Source organism: Erinaceus europaeus, chromosome 4 (assembly GCF_950295315.1).
Source record: "Erinaceus europaeus chromosome 4, mEriEur2.1, whole genome shotgun sequence".
NCBI classification, from domain to species: domain Eukaryota; kingdom Metazoa; phylum Chordata; class Mammalia; order Eulipotyphla; family Erinaceidae; genus Erinaceus; species Erinaceus europaeus.
The window spans coordinates 12,016,305-12,036,046 of record NC_080165.1 but is presented as its reverse complement, the minus strand read 5'-3'; the positions used below and the strand labels follow the sequence as shown (position 1 = coordinate 12,036,046).

Genomic DNA, 19,742 nt, shown 5'->3' with positions numbered 1-19,742 from the left:
CATTGAAAAGGACTCTGGTCTCTCTCTTATTAAATAAATAAATAGATAGATAAATGCCTCTTACTAAATGAGTAAATGGCATTTTATTAAAATACAAGATAACTTTGGTCTTAACAAAATTCACTTTAATAAAGTGAGTTGATTTAAAAAAAAACAGAGCTGAGGAGATAGCATAATGGTTATACAAAAATACTTTCATGTCGGAAGCGCCAAGGCTCTGGGGTTCAATCTCCAGCATCACCATAAGGCAGAGCTGAACAGTTTTCTGGTTTTTCTCTGTGTCTTTCTCTTTGTAACTCTCTCTTATTAAAATAAAATGAATAAAACATTTAAAATATGTAAAACATAAAAATATATTAAAATATAGAAGAAGGACTAGGCAGTTTTGTATCTAGTTGAGTGTAGGAGGATTTGGGTTTGGTCCCACTCCCCACCTTTTATCTTAGCGTCTTTCATCCACCAAATTGCGGATGCTACTATAACACCATCCTGACTTCCCTGGGCAGAGGACCTCACCAATGTGTCCCAGAACCTCATCTCTCCAGAGCCCTGCCCCACTAGGGAAAGATAGAAACAGGCTGGGCATATGGATTGACATGCCAACATTGATGTTCAGCAGAGAAGCAATTACAGAAGCTACAACTTCCATCTTCTGCACCCCAGAAAGAATTTTGGTCCATTTCTCCAGAGAGGGAGATATGTTAGGGGAAGATGACCAGAGAGCCCTGAACTCTGATCAGGACCCAGAAGATGGATGTGGGTGGAAGAACACTCAGAAGTAGTAGGTGTGACTTAGGGAGGAAGAGAAGGCAGGACCATTGAAAAATGGGCAAATACATATAATTATAGAAATAATAGTCAACCAATGTCTACGATATTAGGAGAACTACTGCAGTTTCCACTGGATGGATGGGGACCCAGAACTCTGGTGGTGGGAATGGTGTGGAATTATACCTCTGTCATCTCATAATTTTGTAAATCAACTTTAAATCACTAGTTAAAAAGTCCATCAAAAAGCAACCCCCAGCATGCCATTCCTATCCATACACCCCAAATCCAGACAGCTGGTGTTAAGCTTGGGGGCCCACTGGAGTTCCCCTTGTTGCTTGTCCCACATCAGCCTCTCCAAAATAGAACTGTTCACTAAAAATTAAAACACCAAAGCATCTTTTCCATCAACATCTTACAACCATCAACACATGGGAAGGCAGAGAAAAAGAAATTCTATGTATGATCTTAATAAAATATACTCTTCTCATCACAATATTTTGATAGCATGGGAAAAGAGATGTGTGCTCATTAAAGTTTAATGAACATCTCCCCCGAGCCTTCCCATACGAGGACTGTATACTGTGACTCATGTGGGTGGGTGTTGGGAGCACATAGAACTTGTCCCAATCCTGCCACAAGGACAGACTTGACTCAGGCCTGGGCCCATGACACTGGAAACACTTGTGAACGGCAGCGGCATGGATCCAGATAAGTGGACTCCAGCCTGGGGCTGGTCTCTCTCTGCTCTAAGTAAGAAAGAGGAGAAAGAAAGACAGGAGAGAGAAGGAGGGGAAGGAAGAGAAGGAAAGGGAAGGAAAATAAAATAAAAGAAACGAGGAGGAGGGGGAGAGAGAGAGAGAGAGAGGCGGAGAGAGATCAGTGACTAGAGAGAGTAAGACAAAGGAAATGTCTCTTGGGGAAATTGAGGCTGGAATAGAGCCCTCCCTCCCCCCAGAGGAGAAAGAGGGTGAAAGGGGAGGAGTGGGGGAAGAAGGAAAGAAAGAGAGAAAGGAGGAGAGAAAGTGAAGGAAGAGAGACTTGCATATTGCACATTGGTTTCTGGTAGACCCAAGGGCAGGTGGGGAATGCCCAGTGTCTTGGTGAGATGTCCACAAAGCAGCTGGGTGGGGTGGGGTGGGGGTGGGGGTGACTCATCCCACCCCCCCCCATTTGGTGCTCTCCCCGACCCACTTTGTTGTGGAGACGCAGAGGGTTCTGAGCGTCTGTATCCATCCCACAGCCTCAACATCTCCACAAGTGTGTTGATACCCACAGGTTATTTTTATCTCTGCCACCGCATCTATATATTTAAAGCTGGAGAGGAGAGAAAAGCGTTATATGTGCACATCTATATATAGGCTGCCTTGGTTCTTTCAAAGAACAGGAGGATCCTAGCTCCACTTTTTTCTTTCTTTCTTTCTTTCTTTCTTTCTTCCTTTCTTTCTTTCTTTCTTTCTTTCTTTCTTTCTTTCTTTCTTTCTTTCTTTCTTTTTTGAGCAAAACATACACACACACATTCACAGTCTAGGTGTCATAACAACCACTTCCTCCCATGTCCAGAAGGCGCAGCCTGACCTTGATGACAATCCTGGGGATGGTCAGCACGGTGGATTTCTGTTTAGCCAGAACATCTTTGGTCTCGTTGACACGAGCTGTGACAAAGAAATGCAGGGACGCCTGCTCCAGCAACTGGCCCATGTATTCGCCGGCTCTGATCAGCACAACCTCTCTCTTGACTGGTGGGAGGCAAAACCAACAGCAGCATTAAGATGAGCGTGGGGGTTGGGTGGGAGAGGATTTCCCCTTAGAACACGGGGACCCTGGCCGTCACGTGGGAGCACCTTTGGCTTTATATGCTAGCTCTCTTTTCAGCCACCAGGTTCCTGATGCTACCATGATGCCAACCAGACTTCCCTGGACAGACAACCCCACCAATATGTCCTGGAGCCCCGCTTCCCCAGAGCCCTGCCCCACTAGGGAAAGAGAAAGACAGGTTGGGAGTATGGATCAACCTGCCAATGCCCATGTTCAGTGGGGAAGCAATTACAGAAGCCAGACCTTCCACCTTCTGCATCCCACAATGGCCCTGGGTCCATACTCCCAGAGGGATAAAGAATAGGAAAGCTATCAGGGGAGGGGATGGGATACAGAGTTCTGATGGTGGGAATTGTGTGGAGTTGTAACCCCCTTACCCTATGGTTTTATCAATGTTTCCTTTATGTAAATAAACAAATAAATAAATAATAAATACATTAAGTTATAAAAATAATTCACCCAGAAGTGATGGAGCATACATGTGCAAAGTCCTGTAACTGTAATAAAATAAAGTTGGAAAGTATTTAATTACAAAAAAACCCCCACAAAACTGCCATGCAAGTCTTGCTAGAGAAAATGCATCACACTTTCCAAACAGCACCTTCACTGTTGTCAAATCCAACACCGCAAAGTTAGGTCACAGTGCAGACTTAGGACACTCTGTTTTAAAACTGAAAGTCCTACATCCCAGGCAAGCACTCAACCCTTAAAGAACAGGAAGGCCTGGTCCTCTCTGGCCAGTAGGGTCAACCCAGGGCGACCCCTTGCTAGACCCCCCAATTCCTAGGGGGTGTTTTGGAGGAGCTTTTGAAAAGCATAAGTAGTGGTTGCTACTGGCATCTAGTGGAGAGAGGAAAAAGGATGTCTGAGAACATCCTACAAGCTCCACAATAATTCTCCAGCCTAACACTACCCTCACCTCTGCAGAGCTGTTAGGTGCACTGCTCCAGTTCTAACTACCACCAAACAGCTGAGGCAAATCCTCAGCTTGATTCCTGGAGAAACCTTAGTCCACTCGGAGCCCTTCTTTGAAGGTATGACCTTGCTTTGACCTTGCCTCACCCAACTCTTGTGTGTTTGAATGACTGACTCCGATTGCCTTCTTTGGGTCTGAGCCTTGGGTGTGGCTGCCTCCAGGGATTCCCCCAATCAATTCTCCTGTGGAGTAAAATGGCCTCTAACTGGATACAATCTCAGAGGAACCAGCACGGTGGCCTGTTTCTACTTCCCCAGGGATGGACAGATAGAGTGGCAAGATGACGGGCCCTGAGGAAGATGCATTTTGCCTGTAGCTGCCTCCAGTAATAGAGGGGAAAAAAAGCAGAAAATAAACAAACAAACAAACAAAAACCACCCAGATGTCTGTCTTCTGGCTATTTCTAGAGGTCTATGTTTGACCACTGGATCCTTTCGGCTGGAGAGCTATACCTGACTTCTTCCTGTGAGCCTGGACTCAGGCTCTCGCCACCTTTATAATGTCAGCACCGGGACCACTTTAATTCTCACAGATGGAACCTTCTCTCAATCACGACATTAAAGAACTGGGCTGTGCTTCTGAGCCCCAGAGAACAGGCCTCCTGAAATAGTAACTTATGTAAGGGCTGTGTTTTGCCATTGCACAAGAAATTGTTCTAGATAAAGTTGATTCAAAGTGGCAAGAGAGAGAATAGGTTTTCATTCTCGGAGAGGCAGGGTCGGGGATGCTGCCAGCATCACTTAAGGTGTCTAGTGAAAGCCCAGGGAGACACAGGCTAGAGCTGCCTCATCTCTTTTCCAAAAAGCAAAGGAAACTAAATATAGCCAATTGGCAATGATAACACCTTTGAAGGTACTGGGAGGTTTAAGTTATTCAAATCTTGCAAGCTGATTCCAGCCCACACAGTGCTTTTAATCATCAATCTGGAAAGAAAGCCTTCATTCTACTCAGAAAAGAAAAAAAAAAAAAAACTTTCTTTGCAATACAAGTCTCCTAGGAAGGCATGTTGCTGACCCTCCTGATTGGGGTCTCATGTCACATGGCTTGTGCTAAGGACCGCCATTTAGACTGCAGTGTGCGACTGACTTCCTGGTTCTGATTCATGCCGCCTACCTGCAAAGTACAGGGGAGACAACGTTCCTCTCCCTCCATCTCACTCTGGACGAGCCTGGGCTGCTCCCTACGCTCCACCCAAGTCAGAGTTAGACTTGGGCAGCTGCTTGAGACTCCTGACTGAGCTGGCTGTGATGGCCATGCCATCTGAGCCATAGGCTCACAGGAGTTCATTGTCTTACTCAACTAGGGAGAGAAGGGGAAGGGGGTTGAGAGATGGGGCTACAGAGGTAGGATGGTCCCTTGTCTGGGGAGTGAGAGGCAGGGGCACTTCAGGTAACAGGGGAAGCGATAAGGATAAAGGATAAGGATAAAGGAGACAACCCACTTGGGACCTGAGGTGGCTCTGTCTCTCTCTCTCTCTTACCACAGGAGTGGGACCTAGTCCTCCTCTAGCCTCAGTCCCCCCCAAGAGACACTTAACCATGTCTTATCTTCTCTGGTCTCTCTCTCTCTTTCTCTCTCCTCTCCTCTCCTCTCCTCTCCTCTCCTCTCTCTCTCTCCTTTCTTCCCTTCCCTTCCCTTTCCCTCTTTTCTCTCCCCTTTCTTTCCCTCCCTCCCTCCATCCCTCCCTGCCTTCCTTCTTTCCTATTACCTTTATTTATTTGCTAGAAACAGCCCGAAATCGAGAGAATAGGAGAGAGAGAGGGAGAAAGACAGAGACACCCGCAGCACTGCATCACCACTTGTGAAGCTTCCCTCCTGCAAATGGGGCCAAGGGGCTTGAGCCCAGGTCCTTGTACACTGTAACATGTGTGCTCAACCAGGTGTGCCACTACCTGGCCTCCCTTTCTTTTTTTCTTCTTCCTTTCCTTCTTCCCTCTCTTTCTTTCTTGCTTCTTTTCATCCTTTTTTCCCTTTTTTCTTTCCTTCCTTCCTTCCTTTTTTTTTCTTTCTCTCGTTCTTCTTCCCAGAGCATTGCTTAGCTCTTGCTTATGGTTGTGCTGGGGAGTGAACCCCAGACCTTTGCTGCCTCAGGCACTAAAACCTTTTCGCATAACCATTATGCTATCTCCCCAGCCCTCATGCCCTCCTTCTCCTACAGTGCACATCAATTTGGCAGTGAGGCCAGTGAGCTCAGCACTTCCTCCACCACCAGCACCATCTTCTTTAGGACCCCAAGAGCATCCTGCTGTCTCTAAGTGTGAGGTCTTCTTCCCCAAACGCATCCTCAGCACTGCAGCCGGTTCGAAGGCTGGCCCAGGGCCTTTGCACATACAGCGTCTCTCCTAGGAAACCCTCTCCCTCTTTATCTGGGGTTTCCCTCAGTGCTGGCTGACTCAATTCCCTTTTATCTTGTCTTATCACACATATCATCATCCTAGACATTCATTTATTGTTTGTTCATTTTCAAGTTCTCCCCTTCCCTGTGAGACCATGAGCTCCACTGGGCTAGCATCTCTTTTTTGTTCACAGCTGCGTTGATGGTGCAACCATTCCCAGACCTGGCAGCACTAAACAAAGACTTGGGGGATAAGTCAACAACCCTGGGATGTGAATAGCTTGTTCCCATTTACAAATAAACTCAGATTATTTAAGCCACCAGCCTGGGGACAGGCAGCTAGTAGGTGATATTGTCACACCTCATATCTGTCTAATTATATATTTTTTATGTTTTTTCAATATTTATTTATTTATTCCCTCTTGTTGCCCTTGTTGTTTCATTGTTGTAGTTATTATTGTTGTTGTGATTGATGTCATCGTTGTTGGATAGAACAGAGAGAAATGGAGAGAGGAGGGGAAGACAGAGGGAGAGAAAGATACACACCTGCAGACCTGCTTCACAGACTGTGAAGCGACTCCCCTGCAGGTGGGGAGCCGGGGGCTTGAACCGGGATCCTTACCCCAGTCCTTGTGGTTTGCACCACGTGCACTTAACCCAAAGTGGTACCGCCCAACTCCCATATCTGTCTAATTCTAAGGCTCTGGCTCTTCACTTCCACAGCAACTCCTTGTTTGAAATGATTATAATGGCTCTCTCTCTCTCTCTCTCTCTCTCTTTTGCCACCAAGGTTATCCCTGGGGCTTGATGCCAGCATGACGAATTCACTGCTCATGGCAGCCATTTTTTCCCTTTTACTGGACAGGACAGAGAGAAACTGAGAGAGGAGGGAGAGATAGAGAGTGGAAGTTGTGCAGGGGGTTAAGTGCACATGGTGCAAAGACAGGCTTAAAGATCTCAGTTCCTGCCCTAGGCTCCCCACCTGCAGGGGGGTCTTTTCATAGGCGGTAAAGCAGGTCTGCAGGTGTCTCCCCCCCATCTTCCCTTCCTCTCTCAATTTCTCTCTGCCCTATCCAACAACAATGACAGCAATGAGAAAAATAACAATCACAACAATGATAAAACAACAAGGGCAACAAAAGGGAAAAATAGCCTCCAGGAGTGATGGATTCTTAGCTCAGGCACTGAGCTCCAGCGATAACCCTAGAGGCAAAAAAAAAAAGAGAGAGAGAGAGAGAGGGAGAGGGAGAGGGAGAGGGAGTCATCTAGAGACCCACTTCACTGCTCCTGCAGGTGGGGAGCCTGGGGCTTGAACCCAGATCTTTGCACAGGCCCTTGCACTTCATACTATGTGCATGTAACTGGGTGTGCCACCCTCAGGTCCCCATGGTCGTTTTTTTCTCTTGAGCTCTTTATACTGACAACTTCCTGAAAGAACTGCCTTTCCTACCATTAGGGACAGGAAGTGTGCTAGATTATTTATCTGCAAAACAAATTCCAGAGTGGTTTCTGAAAATACCAGGGTGCTTTCCTAATTCTTTGTTACAAGGCTCAAGGTAGGGAAATTCACTTCATTGAAGACTGGGTAGGAGACCAGCAAGATAGCTCACCCAGGAGGTTGTCTGCTATGCTACACACACTGCCCAGGTTCAGGGCAGGCCCCCACCATCCCGAGGGAGCTGCAGTGCTATGGTGCCTTTCCCCTTTGCCCTTCTCTGTCTCTTTTTTATCTGAAGAAGTCAGCCTGGAATGGTGAGACCCTGGTAACAACAGGGGCGGGGGGTGGGGGGGAGTAGGGGGTGGTTTAGTTTCTTAGAATTGGGATTCCAAGGAAGAAAATCCTATTTTTCTAGGATATCTGGAAAGGATCCCCCATTCCAGAATGTTTGCCAACAATTAAGGCCTGTGATTGGCCATCCCCTTGGGGTGGGGCTTAGCAGTCTGGGTTTGCTTCAGCTCTGTAAACATTAACATTCCTTTACCTTTCATTCTTTTCTATTTCAGTGCAATATGTCAGGCCAACAGAGATACAGTGCCCTTTCCAGCCTGCTCTATCCTAATGCTCTGTCTTGTGCTGACTCCTGCCAGCTGTTGACCGACTTTTTATTTTTTTATTTTTTATTTTTTTAACCAATGCACTGCTCAACTCTGAACTCTGGTTTAAGAGAAGTGGGGGGGGGGGGACTCCTAGGACTTTGGAGCTTCAGGCATGAAAGTCTTTTTGCATAACCATTATGCTGTCTCCCTCAGCCCAATACTCGCCACTTTGGTCCCCACCAGCCCCAGTAGCCCAGGACACAGGGGTGGCTGAAACAACAACCCCTGTGTATGCTTTCACTTAGCCTTCTTCAAATACCACAGCAGTTATATTTGATTCTTAGCATTTTGATAGGAAAACTTTACAAGTTGTTATTATAGTAGAACACTAGATGTTAATGTAGTGGGGAAAAAAAAAAAGACAACCAAGGAGGTGGTACAGCAATAGAACGTAGGACTTGTAAGCATGGAGTCCTGAGTTTGATCCCAGGTACCACATATGTTAGAATAATATTTTGGTGTTCTCTCCTCCTCCTCTCTCTTCCCCCCTCCCTCTCCACCTCTCTTTCCTCCTGAATAAATACATGTCTATGTCAGAGAAATAACCCAGCAATTTAAGTATCAGAATCACGTATCTGAACTTTGAGGTTCAATCCCTGGTGCTGTGTGTACTAAAGTGACTTCTTTCTCTCTGTCTCTCATGTAAAACTCTCTCTTTCTCATCTGCACTAAACAAAATACACTTTTTAATCAAGGGAACTGAGAAGGTTTCAGAGCTGACATTACAACTATCTTCTGAGAAACTATCCCATGGTGAATTTTAATGTGTCTAGAATTAGGGCAGGATATATGCAACTATATAAAGGACTGAAAATACTTCTTCTGTATCCACTACATTGCAGATCCCAATTCTGCAGAGAAGAATCATGTTGCTGTAAAGGGAAGATGCTTTTAGAGGGCCTGTGTGTTGGAAGGGACCAGGATGACCCAGAAGACTTGGCAGAGGGGACAGCTTGGGGCAGCACAGCATGGCTTTTCTTATGAGAATGGGCTTTCCTCTTGCCCTGTCTACGTATCACACAGACCAATTCCTAGAAGCGACTTAAATGTTGAGCTTAGATCTTCCAAAGGGAAAAGAAAGAAAGGGCCTCTTTTTCCTGCTGAGCAGCCCCTCTTTTCCAAAAAAGAAAAAAAAAAAAGTTTTCCCTCATTTGAGAGCAAGGCACGATATGGATTTGGGTGGGGGAAGTTTTCTGAGGCATGCTCCACACTACCTCCCTGTGCACATGAGACCCAGTTTCATTGGTCTGACTAGGCAGACAGTCTGCGGGTCTGAGCAGCTCCCAGGGCATGCTGACACTGCAGCGCCAAGACTCCCACCCTGAGCACAAACAAACTGGGTTGCACTTAAATTCTACACGTCAGAAGACTTTAGGTTTTGGAAATTTCAGCTGTGACTCCTCCAACAGAGATATGAAGAAAAAAAAGGGGGGGCCAGGTGGTGGAGCACCTGGTTAAACATTCACACTACAGTGCTCAAGGACCCAGGTTCGAGATCTTGGTCCCCACCTGCAGAGGAAAGCTTCATGAGTGGTGAAGCAGAGCTGCAGGTATCTCTCGCCTCCCCCTCATGTCTCCCTCCCCTATCAATTTCTCTCTGTCTCTATTCAATAATAAATAAAATAAACTTAAAAGAGAGAGAGAGATGAAAAAAAAAAGCAATGAAGCCACCCTAGAGGAAGAAGGTTCTCTCTGATGCTTCTGACTTCTGCGGCAGTCAACTGTGAGCTCTGACAGAAAGAGACACCAGAGTGTCAATGTCCGCAAAGGCAGGGAGGCAGATGAGTGGTGGAGAGGACTGCTTACAGTGGGTCTCTGTTTCTCTTTCCCTCTCTATGTCCCCCTTGCATTTTCAATTCCCCTCTGTTGGGGAAAAATTATTGAATGTCTCAAATTTTTTAATGCACAGACCATAGGCCGAGTCTTTGAAATGTTGACCTTTTAAAAGCTTAGACCAGGGAGAACAGAAGCAAACAGTGGCATTACTCTATAAGACAAAGCTATATGCAAATAATGTCAAAGGACATAAATTATGGTGATGTTGTGTATGATACAGCAAATCCTAACAATGGGATTTTCAAAGTCAACCCAATCACTAAAAAATTTGATGACAGCAATGACTTACAGGCCAAAGGCTCCAATGTGACGTCAAAGGTCTCCTTTTTGAATTCTTCCTTGGAGACTCCAGTGTAGAAGGTGATGTTGCCTGAGAGATAGGCCGTGATAGTATAATGGTTGGAGCTATTATTTTGGAAGGTGATGGTGACCTGGAAATCCTTTCCCAGAATGGCATTTTCCACGACAAAGTCCATATCGACATCGGACCTGGGCTTAACTATACCTTCTGTGTTGAGGGGTTTCTTAGCCCCGTACATTAGGGCAGTTTCTAGGGCCAGTCTCTCTTCTTCTTGACCTGGGGGAGATAAGGTCAGGAGATAAGGTCAGGGGAAAGGCAGGGTGATTTCTTTCAGATTAAGGGTTCAGTGGGTAAAACTGACAAAAGCAATCACAGTGTCAATCTGTAGTTTGATTATCTTGCCTCCTCCAGTACTGGTTTTGGAAACTGAACACGGGCATCATTCAGCACAATGGTTGGCAAACCTCACACCTGCCACTGCATCTTCTGTAGGGTGGGTTTCCTTTTACTGGAGGGTCTCTGGGCAAGATCAGTCTCTCTTCTCTCTCCATCCACGTGTTCCTGCTCAGTTCCCTCTCTGCCCTCCTTTCTCTGGTATCTTCTGCTCTGGCAGAGTGCAAAGATCAGTCTTTCCAACTTGTGTACTAACCTGTATGCTCAGATCTAAAAACATGTTAACTTGTCTTCTTGGTTGAAAGGACTCAGTGATCGAGTTCTCTAAGGGAATCTTTGGTTCTCCAGAGCCTTGTGGATTTTCCAAATATTCACTAGCTGATCAAATACTTTGAGATTGAGCCCTCCACTGTGAAACCTGTTTATTTTCCCTCCACACAAGATTTCTCAAACTCATCTGGCATGGGGCACATTTTTTTTTGTTCCTGAGGAATGCTGTTTGGCATCTGGTAAGGCACCAACACCCTAATGGGGTTTGAGAGGAGAATGCTTTGAAGGAAAATGCATAGAGTTTCCAAGGTGGTGGGTGAGGTGAGGTGTGTGTGAGAGTGGGGCGTGGGGTGGGTGGGAAGAGTGAGTTCTGGAGGAAGGTGGTTCTTGTGCAGGTGAGTTAATACAAGTTAGGGGTATAGTCGGCCTGTGCTTGGAAATTGTGCCAATGCAGTCACATCTGCCATGTTGTCCCCTCAGGCTACTGCTAGTTCCCTGGAGAGTTGGGACATTCTCGGAGTGCCTGTTCAGCCATGTTGTACCCTCAGGACATTGTCTATATCCCCACGATATCTGGAGTGCTCTGGTTACTCCTCCCCCCTCCCATTCTCACGAGAGTTATCATCCTATCCTGGAGTGCTATGGTTACTCCTCCCCCTTCCCATTCTCGCGAAAGCTGCTCCTATAAAAACCCTTCGTTTTCCGCACCTCGCTCTCTTGCCGGCGCTCCACTCTGGTGTTCAGACGCAGGAAAGGTTACTGCGTGAGGAGGCCATTTTCTCTACCTCCACGTGGCCCAACCTGCTTCTCTAACACCCAACTCTGAGGTGCCAGCGCGAATAAAGATTTGTGTTTCCTCTTCGCTCTTGACCCTCTCTCTCTCTTCTCTGCAGCCCGCGCACTACAACATCTGGCTCTACAACATCTGGCGCCCAACGTGTCCCGCACTCACGCCCAGCCTGAGGTCCAGAAAAGCAGCCCAGACACAGGTAAGTGGCATCCGCCCGCCTCTGTGGCCCCGCGTCTTCCTCCATCATGGGAATTTTTCCATTTTATGAGGAGGTGTCCCAGTTATTATCTCCTTCTGCCCTGGGACAGATTCACGCTGTCACAGATGGTTTAATTTTTGCTATCCCTTGGATTTTTATAACTGTGGTCGCCACTTACAAGATATGTACAACGTGGTCTGCCATGAGGATAAGTGACCTTGAGGCTGAGATACGAGAGTTAAAGCACATGTGCTTAAGACGCCCTCAGCGATCAGCAGATAGACCCAGAACTTCGTTCCCACAGACACGTACACGTGTTTGGAAGCTCCTCCTCCGACCCCGCCCCCTGCCGCCCAGGGTTCAGCTTCTCCTGAGATACAAGAGTTAAGAGATATGTACTTACAACCTAAATGCCCTAAGCGATTTGCAGTCAGCATCCAAACTTCTGTCCCTGCAGACATGTGCTCAGTCCCTTCTGTGGCTTCCATGACCCCTTCACCCACAGACACGTGTTCAGTTCCTTCTGCTTCTCTGGCCCCGCCCCCTGTTTGGCCTGAGGCTTGCGGTTCTCTAGCCCCTCCTCCTACCGCCCCGTTTTGGCTTCCCCTGAGGCTTCTGCTTCTCTGACCCCAACCCCTGCTGATACGTCATCATTAAGAGACCTTGTGGCTGAGATACGAGAGTTAAAGGATATTTTTTCAGCATTTAAGGACCTTAAACCATTTGCAGTCCACCCCAAGAGCTCCATCCCCGTAGATACGTGTTCAGTTTCCCCTGCGGCCACTACAGCAGTTTCCACGGCACCTTCCACTTCCGTAGATCTCTCCCCAGTGTCATTGAACCAAATCCACACCTTCCCAGTAAACGTGGCCCCGTCTAAACAAAACCCTCAGCCATGGCAGCCATACTCTGCTAAAGACCTCGAAACACTCAGAAAAGCAGTCAGGGATGATGGAATGCATGCTCCATGGACCAAGTCCTTTTTAAGGAGTTTTTACCACCATCTTAACACGCCCCAAGATTGGAAAGATCTGGCTCATGCTGCACTCCCAGACCCCCTCTACCTACAGTGGAAGGCATACTTCCATGATGAGTGCTCTAGACAGTCGCAGGAAAATAGTAACAAACAGGTAGAATGGGATTCTGATGCTTTGTTTGGAGAAGGAGCTTATGAATCTGGAGCTCAGCAGGCAGAAGCCAGGTTTCCAACCGGTTATTTTGAAGAGGTACGCATCTGCATAACACAAGCATGGGAAAGGGTGACCCCACCCAATGTAGATTCGTCAGTTCCCATTAACTCTATTCGCCAAGGCACTGATGAATCATTAGCGAGCTTCATCTCAAGGGTGAAGACAAGCTTAGAGAGAAAGGTTTATAATCCTGACATCCGCTCACTACTCCTGCACTCTATTGTCTGGGAAGGCATGATACCACAATTCCATCAGGCATGCCTTAATCTTAAACACCTACACCCAGATACTTGGATTTTAGCGACACAGGAACTTACATCAGGCAATTATGGGGCATTCGCTATGACACAGGTTTATGCAGTTACCCCACATAATCACAATGGGGCCTGCTTTCAGTGCGGTCGCCAAGGACATTGGCATAACCAATGTCCTGATAAGCTGCGACCAAGCCTCCAGTCAGGGAAACCCCGCCTCCAGTTAGAGCGACCACGCCTCCAGTCAGAGCAACCCCGCTTTCAGTCAGGGAGCCAGAGGCCACGTACTGTTTGTCCAAGATGTCGTAAGGGGTTTCATTGGAAGAGAGATTGTTGGTCCCAATTTCATAAAGATGGTTTGCCCCTGAATGGTACAAATTTGGGGCCTGAGATTTTGTGGACCACTCCTGTTCTAGAACAAGGTAACCCTTCTATCACAGTCAAGATTGGCAATATTCCTTTAAAATTTTTGATTGACTCGGGGGCAGCAAAGACGATTTTAAGGCAAGAAGAGGTTCCCCAAGATTGGGAACTCATCCCTGGACCCAGTATACATGGAGTAGGAGGGGTGACCCAATCATTTCGCACATGAGACTCGCTCATGTGGGAAGACCCGGAAGGTTCTACCGGACACTTCCGCCCTTTGGTAGCTAATATTAGCACCAACCTATTGGGCAGGGATCTTCTGGAATGTCTTGATTTTAGGATATCCACAGACGCCTCTGCAGAGCGTAAAACTCGTTCCCGCGATACCAGGTCTATTCAGCACCCCCAATATTAAATGCCACTGTTCGTAGCCAAACACCCCGCTTAAGCTGGCTTTCTAATGAGCCTGTCTGGGTGGAACAGTGGCCTTTACCTAGGGATAAGCTAAAAATTTTAAAAGAGCTCATCCGAGAGCAGTTGTCCTTGGGACACATTCGTCATTCTCGAAGCCCATGGAATACTCCTGTCTTTGTGATTAAAAAGTGCTCGGGAAAATGGCGCCTCCTTCAAGATCTCCGTGCAGTAAATAAAACCATGCAGGTCTGGGGCTCCCCCCAAAGGGGTTTGCCTCTTGCTTCTGCAATTCCCATGGGAATTCCAATCATAGCTATTGATATACAAGATTGTTTTTTCTCTATTCCCTTGCATCCACAAGATTGTAAACGTTTTGCCTTCTCTGTTCCTTCTATTAATAACGCCAGCCCTGCTGACAGATTTGAATGGGTGGTGCTGCCCCAGGGTGTGGCCAATAGTCCTACTATTTGTCAGGAGGCTGTTAAATCTGCCCTTGTCCCATATATTCATAAGGGCCTTAATATTTTTCATTATACAGATGATATTTTAATATGGGGAAAATCAGATACAGATCTCTATGCCTTATGTGATTTTCTCATTCCTGCATTAAAGAAAAGCGGCCTTAATGTAGCCCCTGAGAAGATACAGCTAATCCCTCCAATATCCTTCCTAGGTTCAGAGATTTCTCTAACGCAAATTCGTCCCTTAAAACTTAATGTTACCTTCCCTTCTAACCTTACTCTTGCTTCTTTACAAAGTTTTCTAGGAAATTTAAATTGGCTTAGGCAGTATCTCTATCTGCCTACAAGCTGCCTCCAACCACTGTTTGACCTGTTAAAAGGAAACAAACAGCCCTCCTCAAAACGTAAGTTAACTCCCGAGGCCTCCTTGGCACTGGAAAGGGTTAACCAGGCCCTCCAGGACATGCACCTTGTTCGATTCTCTCCCTCCTTTCCGGTAAACCTTCTAATCTTCAACTCCACCCCCACAGTAGTAAGGGCATTGTGGCAAGACCATGAGGTTCTTGAGTGGCTTCACATGCCAGTAGGAGGAACTCTAAGACTCCTCACTGAGATAGACGCGTTAGCATTCATGGTTCGCCAAGGGAGAAATAGGTCTGTGCAGGTCTTAGGGAAAGAACCGGATTTAATTATTCTGCCCTTTTCTCTCACAGATACAGAGTGGCTTATACGCCATCATTCCCGCTTTGCCATAAGCTTCGTGGGGTTTCCAGGACAAATAGATAACCATTTTTCTTCCAATAAATTGATAGCTTCTTTACCTCTTCTGCCTCTATTAGCACCTAAACTTTTCTCTCGAGATCCCATTCCTTCTGCTCCTACAGTCTTCACTGATGGTGGAAAAAAGGGAGCTGCTGCCCTTATATATTACCCAGACAAACAATCTCCTAAACCTCTCTTTACTGAGCTTCCTGAGAATTCCCCTCAGTACAAAGAACTTTATGCTGTTTTCCTTGCATTAAAAGCTGTACCAGAATCCTTCAACCTTTTTTCTGACAATGTGTATACTGTTAACTTACTTCCATGGCTTGCTCATTCTTATGTGAAAATTGATGACAACCCACTTTCCCCTCTCTTGATTCAAATCGCCTCTATGCTCTCTTCTCGAACCCAACCACTCTATATTCAGCACCTTCATTCCCACAGCCCTCTTCCTGGTTCCCTGTCCGAAGGGAATGCTGCAGCTGACCGCCTTGCCTCCACAGGAGCTCTCCTAGTCTCTGTCTCTGATCCTTCTGATTTCCATTCTCTAACCCATGTTAATCTTAAAGGCATTCGAGCTCGATTTCCTGATGTTCCGTTACCACAATTAAAACATATCCTAGCTACATGCTCTTCCTGTGCAAGTCTCATAAAAACACCTGCTATTCAGACTCTTGGTGTTAACCCCCGAGGCTTAAAAGCTAATGCTATTTGGCAAATTGATGTCACCCACATACCGAACTTTGGCAAACAAAAATATGTGTTTGTATCAATTAATACCTTTTCTAAATTTATGTGGGCAACAGCTCAGACAGGAGAAAGCTCTAAAAAGCTTATAAGCCACATGCTTTCCTGTTTTGCTGTGATGGGCTTACCTCTTCAAGTGAAAACCGACCGTGGACCAGCGTTTACCAGCAAACAATTTAAAGATTTTTGTTCCCTCTGGAACATTACTCATACCACAGGCATTCCCTATAATCCACAGGGACAAGGCATTGTCGAGAGGGCCCATCAAACTCTTAAGGCTCAATTGAATAAAGATAAAGGAGGAATGTATCCCCCCAATATCCAGCTAGCAAAAGCCTTAACTATGTTAAATCTCTTTAATATTTACAATAACTCGGACTTACCTCCTATTATTCTTCACTGGCAAACACCATCTACTCTCCCATCTATTAAGGTCAAATGGAAAGACCCACTTGATAAAATTTGGAAAGGGCCTGACCTTCTATTGACCATGGGAAGAGGTTTTGCATGTATTTTCCCTCATAATTACTCTAAACCTGTCTGGGTTCCTTCTCGCCATGTCCGACAATACCCTCATGATGGCACTGTTATCCCTGAAGAACAAGAAACACAAGAGGACTAGATGCAGGATACATCCCAGGATCCATAATATGACATGGCAGAACCTACAAAAGTTGGCTCACAGAGCCCTCTCTCCTACCCCTTCCCTGAATGTCTTATGTTATGAATGGCCAGTTGTGTTTTGTGAGTGAGTGTACTGAATGACCAAAAATTTTTGTATGACCCATCTACTCAGAAGTACTATAAATGTTAAAACCATTGTTACTAACATGCATTAACTCTCTAAGTAACCTGAGTCTGCTTATAGTCCAAAGTCAATTATAGTAAACCTCTAACTTGTTACAAGTTTTATTGTTTTTCACAAGTAAGTGATTACAGCTATCAAGCCTTCATATGAGGAATCATCTGTTCATATGGTAAGGTATTAAACTGTAAGAAGTTCCTCCATATCCAACCTATGTGAATTAGCAACATTCACATATTCTTGTAAACTTAACTGGTGTATCTTGTCTTGCCACCATAGGCCTGCCTTTGTCAGCCAACAATTTAAAGATGTTTCCCTTTATAACATCACCCATGCCATGGACATCCTTTACTACCCCCAAAGACAAATGGCTGTTCCCCTGGACATCACATCCACTGACTGCTTCCCTTAGACTTGAGATATGATCCTACCTCTTCATATCAATGGATACATTCCCCCTTCCTTACCTGTATACTCTTAGTTATGGGACCCTAGCTTGTTTTACTTCTTCTGCTCACAATAGGTCCTATAATTCTTTTTTTTTCAACATTTTAAATTTATTTATTAATGAGAAAGAGAGAAAGAACCAGACTCACTCTGGTACATGTGCTGCCAGGGATCGAACTCAGGACCTCATGCTTAAGAGTCCAAGGCTTTAGTCACTGCACCACCTCCCGGACCACAGTCCTATAATTCTTAACAAGCTCATGGCCTTTTGCGGCAACAGATTGATGCCATAAAGATGCAACCTATACAAACTCACTATCATAGGCTGGACATGGCAGAATATTGAGTTGCTGTGGAGGATTTTCCCCCTCCATCAGAACGTCCACCATGTAGAGGGCTGGCTAGCCAATGATGGGTAAGAGGAAATTAGCGCTATCCAGTCAACCTAAGACAGGGCATCTGGTACTACTGGGCAAAAATGACCAGGTGTTCCAATGACGGGTAAGATGGAAGGCTGATCCCCAACCTAAGACAGGCACAGTCCACCCTGCCACAAAACAAAGTCCGCCAAACATCAAAACATGATATAAGCCAGGGGGACATGTGGGGAGCCACATGTGCCCTCAAGGTTGCTATTGGCATGGCCATAGAGTTTATGTTAAAAGATAGTTCCTGGGAATCGGGCGGTGGCGCAGCAGGTTTAGCGCAGGTGGCGCTAAGTGAAAGAACTGGCTTGAGGATCCCAGTTTGAGCCCCCGGCTCCTCACCTGCAGGGGAATCACTTCACAGGCGGTGAAGCAGGTCTACCGGTATCTTTCTCTCCCTCTGTCTTTCTCTCCTCTCTCCATTTCTCTTTGTTCTATTCAACAACCACAATATCAGCAATAACAACAATATAATTACAACAAGAACAACTAGGGCAACAAAAGGCAAGATACAGAAAAAAAAAAGGGATAAGATAGTTCCTGCTTCCCTACACCTTAGAGTCTTTGTTAAAAGATAAGGTATTTTCCCCCATGAATCACCCAGGACCTTCCAGATAAATGGCTGACTACCATGACAAATAATATAAAATATAATCATAAATAGGAAAGATACATCCCCCAATACTCAGTTGGTCAAGGCACTAAACCTCTTTTTCTATAAAACATTCAAATCAGATGCCCTGCTAACCACGAGAAGCAGATTGTTTATATTTCTTCCACAGCAATCCCAGAAAAAAAAAACATCTGGACCCCTGCACACCCTGACATCACCCACTAGATGGCACGACTACAGTGGCACACCCCCCGAAACCCTAGATGTCACCTGACGCGATCTGAAGAATCTGATTCACAGACTCCAAGGATAGAACCTTTTTACTGCCTGTCTGCCTTTCCTGCTTTTGCTTTGACCTGTCACGTTTTGGCGTTCCAGCTCACAATCTACAGAAAAGCAGAATTCCAGAGGCTGACCTTCCTCATGCAGCATTTCATCCCCTGCCATTTCTCCCCCTAGTCGCCTACTTTGGACTGAGACTTCTATCGGACTTGCTGGTATACCCTTTGGACACTTTAGACAATTTTACAGCAGCTTCCTTCCCTTCACATTGCTGGTTTTTCATAGACTGACCCTGAGTAGTTCATAGACTTTACACACTGTTGCCCTGGGCATTAGATAAAAGGAAAGGGGGAGATGCTGGGAAATTGTGCCAATGCAGTCACATCTGCCATGTTGTCCCCTCAGGCTACTGCTAGTTCCCTGGAGAGTTGGGACACTCTTGGAGTGCCTGTTCAGCCATGTTGTGCCCTCAGGGCATTGTCTATATCCCCACGATATCTGGAGTGCTCTGGTTACTCCTCCCCCCTCCCATTCTCACGAGAGTTATCATCCTATCCTGGAGTGCTATGGTTACTCCTCCCCCTTCCCATTCTCGCGAAAGCTACTCCTATAAAAACCCTTCATTTTCCGCACCTCGCTCTCTTGCCAGTGCTCCACTCTGGTGTTCAGATGCAGGAAAGGTTACTTCATGAGGCGGTCATTTTCTCTACCTCCACGTGGCCCAACCTGCTTCTCTAACACCCAACTCTGAGGTGCCAGCACGAATAAAGATTTGTGTTTCCTCTTCCCTCTGGACCCTCTCTCTCTCTTCTCTGCGGCCCGCGCACTACAACATCTGGCTCTACAACAGGCCTGTGTTTCTTGTTCTGGTCTCCAGGCTGGACCAACTTTCTCTTACAGAGAGTTGGATGGTTCTCCTGGTCTTAGGGAAAGGACTTGAAGAGGTGTGGAGGGATGCTCATTGTTCTCCATCTTTTTACCACTATATACCACTTAATGCTTATCAGAAGACAAGACTGAAAGGGTGCAGGGGAAATTCTTGTGCACTTTAACCTGTGCACTCAACCAGGAGAGCCAGAAATCAAGGGGGGCAAGAGAGAGAGGGAGAGAGACAGAGAAACACTTGCAGCCCTGTTTCACCACTTGTGAAGCTTCCCCTCTGCAGGTGGGGGCCAGGGACTTAAATACAGATC

General features: G+C 46.1%; 1 protein-coding gene across 1 annotated transcript in view; it reads right to left on the bottom strand.

Annotated features, from left to right (window-relative positions):
- F13A1 (coagulation factor XIII A chain) overlaps positions 1–19,742 on the bottom strand; it is a 204,771-nt gene that overhangs the window by 13,644 nt on the left and 171,385 nt on the right. The window contains exons 12-13 of the mRNA XM_007523293.3: positions 10,120–10,407; positions 2,347–2,507 (exon numbers count right to left, since the gene is read on the bottom strand). Coding sequence (XP_007523355.1) covers positions 2,347–2,507; positions 10,120–10,407 — 449 coding nt within the window. The remainder of the gene's footprint in view (positions 1–2,346; positions 2,508–10,119; positions 10,408–19,742) is intronic.